Source organism: Octodon degus, unplaced genomic scaffold (assembly GCF_000260255.1).
Source record: "Octodon degus isolate 3935 unplaced genomic scaffold, OctDeg1.0 scaffold00141, whole genome shotgun sequence".
Taxonomy (NCBI): Eukaryota; Metazoa; Chordata; class Mammalia; order Rodentia; family Octodontidae; genus Octodon; species Octodon degus.
Window position 1 is genome coordinate 5,300,008 of NW_004524717.1, and position 9,222 is coordinate 5,309,229.

The 9,222-nt window shown below is 34.4% G+C and overlaps 1 protein-coding gene across 3 annotated transcripts in view; it reads right to left on the reverse strand.

The window, feature by feature from the left end:
- Arhgap12 (Rho GTPase activating protein 12) overlaps nucleotides 1-9,222 on the reverse strand; it is a 119,436-nt gene that overhangs the window by 45,585 nt on the left and 64,629 nt on the right. For 2 of the 3 annotated variants that reach the window (XM_023701831.1, XM_023701828.1), the window contains one exon: nucleotides 5,384-5,458. The exons of the other annotated variant lie outside the window; for it this stretch is intronic. In XM_023701831.1, the coding sequence (XP_023557599.1) occupies nucleotides 5,384-5,458 (75 nt within the window). The remainder of the gene's footprint in view (nucleotides 1-5,383; nucleotides 5,459-9,222) is intronic. 3 annotated transcript variants of the gene reach the window in all.

The following is a 9,222-nucleotide window of genomic DNA, read 5'->3' on the forward strand; positions in this document are numbered from 1 at the left end:
GGGAGGGACAGTGGGAGGGAAGGGAAGAGGAGGAGGCAGAGGGAAACTATTTACAGCTCAAAATTTATTTTTAAATATTCAGCTGATTCATCAGCTAGATTTTTTCAACACGCCTTAACAAGAAAATATGAATTTTATATGGGAAATAAACATAATACTGTTTCTTTCCTCAATAATTTCTAAAAGATAATATTTGAAAGTTTGCATGAAAATTCATTTATAGACAAAGCTGAAAAATTGTTAGCTAATTCACATTTGCTACAGTATTTGGACATATATGTATTTTTACTATATTTTTTAAAGAATTGTTTTATGATTCTTACTCAAGTTCGATACTTTTACTAAGAATTATTGCCTCTCAACAAGAAAATTATTATACAATTGCATATGGGTGAGATATTTAGTAACAGCATTCTCGGAGGCTGGGGAGATGGCTCAGGAGAATAAGCGCTTCCCTGGCAAGCGCAAGGGCCTGAGTTCAATCCCTGGTTCCACCAAAAAACAAACAAACAAAAAACCAGCATTCTCAACTCTGAAGCAGAGAAAAGTTTCAATTATAACAACTAAGAAACCGTATTAATTAGCATAGATGGACACCGGTTATGTGAACTGAAATTGGGAGACAGAGAGATGGGAATTAAAGCCATTACAAAAATGCCACCGCTGAAATTATGTGACAGCAACAAAGGCAGGAAGGCAATACAAGCATCCAAACAGGAAGAAAAATAGATAGAATCACAGTAGTAAAAGCGTAAGTCTAAAGCTAAGATAGACTGTCTGAATCATGGATGCTTATCTGAGTCAATGGATGGACTGAAACTGGTATAATAGTGTGCATGTTAAGCATTATTCAAATTAGTACAAAATGTATTAAACAATGTAAGAAATATATACCTAACTTGGTGTGGCTAAAAAAAAAAAAAAGTTCAACCTGGGAAAGAAAGAAAACAATCATAGCATCCTGGAGAAAAGGAGTAAGAGTTCGCAAGGTAGAAGAAGTGGCAAGAAATGAGACAATGGAAAAAAAGGAGTAAGAGAGCAACACAACAGGGAAACAACTGAAACACTATTCCTATTACTGTAGGAAGTGCGGAAAGCCTGGACTACAGCAGTTACGAGAAAAGAGAGGCCAAATCCAAGAGACTGGACATGAGGGAGAAAGGAAGATTGTGGTTAGGTAGCAAACTTGAACAATTGGGTACAGAGAGCAATCTTGGTTTCTCTTTTAGAGAAGCCTTCCTTGGTCATTCCTCAGTCAGAATTCCTTGCCTCTTAAAAGCAGTAAATAATCTGTCATTATTTCTTACTGACCCAGTGTGACTCCTTCATTACCCTTTACCACACAGAATGCTTAGGTCCCTCAAAATTTGTTAAAACCTAATGCCCAATATAATGGTACTTGGGAATGACTGAAAAAATGAAAGTAGATCCTTCACGGCTGGGGTAATTGCCCTTGTCCTTTCTGCCACATGAGGACATACCAATAAGTGGGCACTCAGCACACAGCAAATCTACCAATGCCTATGGACGTCAGCCTTCAGAACTATGGGAAATAAACCCCTATTGTCTGTAAGCTACCTAGCTTATGATATGTTTGTTATAGCAGACCAAATGGACTAAGAGAGATTTAAGTTAAAGGGCTTTTGCATATGTATTTTATTCACAGTTTACTCAAGCCATATGTTGGACCACATCTATATGTTTATCAATATGTAACCAATCTGGGGACTGCATCTAGCACATAGTGTTCAGTACACAGTTTAGACGTAATGTGCTAGCAAGTTAATGCTATAGCAGAAGAAAAATATGAGGTCAGCAACAAAGAAAACAAAGCTTGAAATTCTAAATACCAAAGACTTCTAATTTGATTTAAAAGTGCTAAGTAGGCAGATGGATGATAGAAGCTTGGATATTCAGGTAACAAGCCTGAAGAAAATATTTTCCCAAATAAGACAAATTTTTATTTCATATTATATATTTTTAAGATATATGACTCAAAACTCAATGTATTCATGTTGCTTACTGAGATAACTTCATACTTGGGAGGTAGGGGCAAATGTGTAATGGGTTTGGTTTTCCTTGTGAGGAGATGAAAACCAGACAGATGTGATAGCTGTAGTCAGCTGTAAAGATACTAAATACGGGGCTGGGGAGATGGCTCAGTAGGATAAGCGCTTGACTGGCAAACACAAGGATCTGAGTTCAATCCCCAGTTCCGCCAAAAAAAAAAAAAAAGATACTAAATACTACTCAATTGTACACTTTAAAGTGGTTGATAAGAAAAAAAAAGTGGTTGATGGTTAATTTTGTATTATATGAGTTTTAACTCAAACTGGAAAGTGTTATTTAAAAGTGAAATATGCAAATCATGTTTTTAGAAAGGGCATAGAGCAAGTACTAGTCAATTAAAAAACAGCAAATTAATTCACTAATACTCTTGTTAAAGAAAGTACTGAAATGTCCAAGATGTTTGGTGCACTTTTACTCCACAACTCAGTATATGAGATCAAAAGCTCAAGTTTCCAAATTACATGCTATGAAATGTTTTTCAGCATTCAGTAACTGGGAACTTTAAAGTGCATACACTCATAGGCACATCAGGACAATAAGGAATAGCTTCTACATCAGCCCACAAAAGCCTATGTAATTCATACTGTAGTCACCTTGTGGAAAAATCCATGATAGATTTTTTTTTAAGAAGTCTACATGGCCTGTTTAAAAAAACAAACAAACAAACAAAAAAAGACTAGAAGGGACTATGAGAACAATAATGCATCTGAAAACTAAGAATAAAGAATAAGGAAAAAATTAACATTTAAAATTTATATTAAGGGATGGAATGTTAAATCTTGTTTGATTAGAAGTGACTGAAGAGGGGCCAGGCATGGTGGTGCACGAAACAATCCCAGCACTTGGAAGACTGGACAGGAGGACATAGCAAGTTCCAGGCCAGTTTGGGCTACATCGCATATTCAAGGCTGGTCTGAACTACATACTGAGACCAGCTCAAAAAAAAAAAAAAAAAAGGAAACACGAGTGTGGCAATTTCCACTGATGGCCATTGGCGGATACCATGAGTGATATTCATATCTGATAGCTGTCAAACTTTTCACAGAGTAGATAAACGCCTGGAGAATAATGTCAGTGTCCTTTGAAACCACATGTAGAAGACTTAACAAACATCTTTTTCTGAGCCGGCCAGAAATAGCTCAGCAGATTAAACCCAGGCCGTGATGGACCTGCCCCTGAGGCATACTGAGACAGCAATTAAGACTGGGCGTGGTGGCTGTAATCTCAGCACTTGGGAGGCTATAAACAGGAGAATCACCACCAGTCCAATCTAGTAATGACCCTGAACACCCTTGTAAGCCCTTCCCTAAACTACAGAAAAAGAAAAAAACCTTTTTCTAGGGTTAATTAGAAATTCCCTTTTATCAAAGTGTATGCAAGGTGCTTTCTAGGAATTGTACACTATTTATATTTAAAAGAAAGAATTTTTTTGGCTTTGTTTTCCTAAATGGGCTGATGGATTAGGAATACTGTGGTAACAATGCTCTAAATCACTAAAATCATGTTCACTTTATCTTTATCTAATGTTTATGAACCCAGTACTATATTACAAAATTCAAATACAAAAATTCCAAAAATAGAAGGTAGAAACATGTAGTCCCTACCCACAAACTCCTTCATGGGTTTTAACCTCCTTTATGGGAAGACTTAGGGTTCACAAAATAACTGGTGTTTTAATCAACATGTGATATGGGAGTTTAAAAATAAAAAAAGGGATATTATTACATGAGGCCAGTGTAGCGAGGACCTCCTGAAAGAGAAAATCCAGCATGATGGCATATGCCTGTAGTTCTACCACTCTTCAAGGCTGAGACAGGAAGACTGAGAGGTCAAATCCAGTTTTGGCCACTTAGTGAGACCCAGTCTCAAAATGAAAAATAAAAAAGAGCTGGGGCTGTAGCTCAGTGTAAGTGCTCTGGGTTCAATCTCTACTACTGAGGGAAAAAAAGCAGCACAGACTTTGGCTGTATGTAAAGAAAAGCCTATCCTACATAAATTATCTCAGTTTTATCATTACACATGCTATACTCCAGACATCACATTGTATCCCATAAATATGTAAATTACTAAATGCTAGTTGAAAAAATTTAAAACAAGAAGGCAATGTATACAACATGTGATTCAAAACGTAAGAGTGAGAATGGAAAAAGTTAGGAAACTCAGAGTATCTATGGAAGTCTTTGCCTCTGATTAAGAGAAATCTGAAGTCTGACTACAAAATAAGTTTACTGCATCACAATTTCATAAAATAGGCAATTAATGACACAAGTTTGTCTTTTAAAAAACTTTCAATTTTTATTTAATATTCATTCAACAAATATTTACTGAGTAGCTACTGTATGACCCCCACAGTGGTACCAGGGTTACTCTTCTTGCTTTAAGGCTTGTCTTTTGGGAAAACAGATATAAGTAGAATGGGAGGTTCTTGCAGGATATAAGTACTGAAAAGAGTTCCTCTAGTTTTAAATACTATCTAGAGATGTATAATAAAATTCTCTGACCTGAGCCCTATGGAAAGAACCAGGAAAACACAAAGAAGAGAGAAGTCTCATGGACAGGGAAGTAACCCATACAAGGACTCTTGAGTTCAGAGCAAGTCATTAAGGAACTGGAAGGGGGCAGTGGAGCAGGGGGACAGCAAGCCAGAAGGAATGAGGAAGATACAAGAAGGATAAGATAAAGCTGGAAAACAGTCAGGAGCCAGGGCGCACACACATTTCTTGTCCTCACTAAAAACTGTAGACTTCATTCTAAAAGAACAGGGAAGACACAGAAAGGCAACCCCAGTTCAGCAAGATGGGAAGAGTTGGAGAGAGTGTCTATGAAGAAACCAGGTAACCTGCACAGAAGAGAAGTACATGCTTGGAGATTTCCCAGTCACAGGAAAACAGTTAAGGTGCAGGACCTCCCATTTCACTGACCAACTGTACAGCACAGAAAAAGCAGAGTGTCCATGCTTGTTAGGTGGGAAGGGCATACTTCTTACCTTTGCACTGCTGCCCTGAGAAAAAAAGGGTAAAGTATAACTTCATAGCCTTCTCTGGGAATTTCAATGTTCATTTTTAAAAACCAAATATAGTAACCAAAAATGTGGTTTATAGATTAATCATGTTAGATACAGTATTTTGAACAAAGGGGGTATTTTAAATCAATCAAACCTGATTCTTAACTTCAAAACTGTCTTAATTATATTTCTTCCTTTAAAAAAAGATATGTAGTAGAAGCCCAGGAAATACTTAAATTTTACATTTTATAATTTACTGAAACTGACTGTGGTAACTGGACTATGTTACACTGTTTTTATCATACTAACTGGGTCTTGGTGCTTTGGTGAAGAGGGAGAAGATTCATTTTCAGGAAAGCAGGGTTTTGAGGCAGTTGGAGATTCCTACAAAAAAATAAGTAATGAAAATGTTACTCTATTTTATATAATTCTATTTCTCCTTCTATTCAGAGTGGGAGAGCTTAATTAGGTCATCTAAAAAAACTATTTTCCTTCCTGTATTCAGTTTCAAAATTAGTATGTTACTGGCTTGAAAACTACTCAGGTTACAAAACATTTATGAGATATGGCATCATTTGTAGTGATTAAATTTTAATAATGCATACAAAATTACTTAAAATAAATGATGCGTGTTGGTTTAAAATCATGTTATCCGGTCTGAATGAATCATATTTTAAATAAGTCTAAACTCTCCCAGAAAAATATGCATCAGTTATCATACCAACTCGTTGACATAGGAAGAATGAATACAAAGGATTAGGCAAATACAGGAATTACTTGGTAACATTCCAAAGAGAACTGTATTTTAGTTGAAAGCTGTATGTTATATAGCTATTTTAATCAACAGATACAACCTCTTAATATTTAAAATAATTTATACCTAACTTTCCAGTGATTAAAAAACTGCAAGATTATAACTTCAAAGGAAGAAAGATAAGATTAAAAGATTAATAACTCATAAGGAAAAATGTTTTAACATCTAAGTCTACAGAGCCCAAAGCATAAACTTAGCATGAAGTTTTACAGTCAGTCTACTTAGTCAAAATTCAAATGTACAGGACTCTTCATGGGGGATAAGACTGAAAACACTTTTTGGTACCAACAATCTGAATACTTATAGGAAAAGAGAATTTTTAAAAATCATACACCAAAATCTGTTATGAATCTTTCTATCACATAATACCTTTGGATATTCATCTCCATATTTATATCATTCGAGTTTTCTATGTTTATGAAAACTGGAAAAGGTACTAAAAACAAATCAGGGAACTTGTTTTAAGCAACATTGCAAAAACCATTAACTCAACATTTGTTCACCTAGAAAAAAAAGGTCATCAGATTTAGCACCCACACAATTTGTAAACACAGAAATGAGACACCTTAAAGTTTACAGGGAAACATTTGAGGGGATATTATTACAAATCAAACACCCAAAGTAAATACAATTAATGAGTACTAAAATCACATTAAAAATGTCTTTATAAAAAATAATTAAACTTAGCTTTCCAAATTTCAGTGTAACCTCGCTTAAGATTTTTGACAACTTCAAGTCAGTTTTTGCCTTCTATAAAAGTATATTATTAAAACAGTCTGACAAAGGGGAAAGATTTGTTGATCCACAAACCAGAAGTTACTTGAACTTAAAAGAGTAATTATAATTTACTTTTCAAAGCACTGTTAGGCCTATAGCGAATAAAAGACAAATATGGAATAATAATCTATGCATAGCAATTATCACTAGTATAAACAAGAACAACAACATTTATAAATATATTTGTACATTTAAATAACATTATCTACAAACAAGAGTTTTAATTTAAAAAAACATACATAAGCATAAACAAACAGATTAACTCACAGTCAAACACCAATATCCTCCAATATTACCCACATACTGAATTAGTATCTGTGTTGTCACAACAGCACTTGCTTCACAGTGCTAGGTTTCTTTGGTTCCATTTCAACTTACATATATTTTATCTCATATAATGTACTGTTCTGATTATTTTTTCACACCCTCAAAGGACTACCCTTTTAAAAGATATATATAAATATGATCAAAATATATGGTGAGGGCCAGGGTGACAGCGCAGAAGAATAAGTGCCCGCCTGGCAAGCACAGCATCCTGAGTTCAATCCCCAATATTATAAAATAAATAAATAAATAAATAAATAAATAAATATTTATATATAGTGAATATTTTAAGAATTTTATTGAAAAAGACATTTCACTGCCATTAATACTTAACAATAATTCTCCTTGTTTCTAACACACTTACCACACTGTTCACTTTCTGAAGAACCACTACTAGAGTCATCTTTCATAAATCTCTTTATGAGATGCAATCAAAAGTGCAGTGAATGCTGCTGCCAAATGCTATCCAACAGAATGGCAAGCTAATAAAACCATTATAATATGTCTTCATCCCACTTATTCATCATTCCTGTCATGAGACTTCTGACTCTTCCCAAAGTCAAAATGACCATAAAAGGTAAATATTTTCAATCAATTAAGGACATTGAAGTGGCAAGAATGATGTGATAAGTACGTTCAAAGTGAGGAGTATTTTGAGAGGGATTAATGTTAATGTGTCTTTTACTATAGTCCTTTAAAAAATTTAAATATTTTTAATCACACTGTATGTAGATAATGATGAACAAGGTTTACTTATTGAAGTTAGTATGAATCAATTTACAAAGGGAAAAGGGCATCTCTATTCAAATTAAGTAATCTCTGGTCTCAAAACAATCATATTCTTGCAACTCTGGGACAATTAAATCAAAGAGGAGATATAATAAGACTTCATCCAAGTTATTTGAAGCAAACATTGAAGATGAATCTCAAAAGAACTTTAAAACAAGGCATTTAAGTTTACATCATCAAATTATCATCCTTTATTTCTTCTGATACAAATAGAAAATAAAGGTAATTTAACAATGTCTTTTGCCCTGGAGTACTATACATGATATTTAAGACCTTTGATGAATTTTTCTACTAAAATATTCCTAGCAGTTTACCTGCCTAGGCTAATGGCAATGCTATTTTCAAGTATATCTTGAATAGCACAGACTCCAGAATGTTATTCATTTAATATGCCTCCTACATTCAACTTATATAACATTCTTTTTTTTTTTTCCCCAGAACCGGGGATTGAACTCAGGCCCTTGCACTTGCCAGGGAAGCGCTTATTCTACTGAGCCCTCTCCCAGCCCCTGTAACATTCTTATAAAAGCTATGAACTGGTCTGTTTTCACTGCTCTTTACATATATCTTACAAATGTGTGACACTACTTTTACAGCTCAACAGAAGTCCACTATTAATATACAAAGATTAATTTTACAATCATGTATATCAAAATATACTCATTTTGACTGATCAATTGAAATCAATTGTTAATAAGGAATTATGACTGAAAGTTTTCAAATAAAGACAAATATGCCTGAAGAGTTCATTTTAGTTTCACTAATACACCTAAAAAGTACAGCAAAAAAAAATCTAGAAAACTTAATTTTGCTAATAAAGAAGCCCTACACCAAAAAGAAAAAAGGAAAAGAGTCAGTCCTCAATAACAGATAACTTTTTTTAAATGACAGGCATGGTGCACATGCCTATAATACCAGCACTCAGAAAGCTGAGGCAACAGAATCATCAGTCCAAAGCCAGGCTGGAATGCACAGTGAGACCCAGCCTCAAAAAGGCTAAAGTAAGCAATAAGTTTATTTAGTTTTGAGATGTTACTACCTACCACCTTTGCATTCTAATATTGGTATGTCTGACGGTCTTCAAACAAGTAGTAGGTACCCTATTTCCCAAATGAAGCTACACTGTAAAGATGTAATTCCTAAGGAAGATTTTAAAATGTTTCTTGGATATTTGCATCAAAATATCTGAATTCTAGTCTTTCCTGCAGGCTAAAGACATGCAAAGGATGACAGAGATATGACCCTAAAATGTCTCATTAGGGTCTAGTATGTCAAACATACAACACTAAGCTACAACTAAGTCGGTTCATCACAAAAATTGAAAAAAAATTCAAAGCCAAGCCTATTCCAGAAAAACAAAGCCTAACTACTAAGGTAGATAATTTAGTTCAGGAAAAAATAAATATCGGTATATTTCATTATATGCAAATCAAAGCTTAACCTG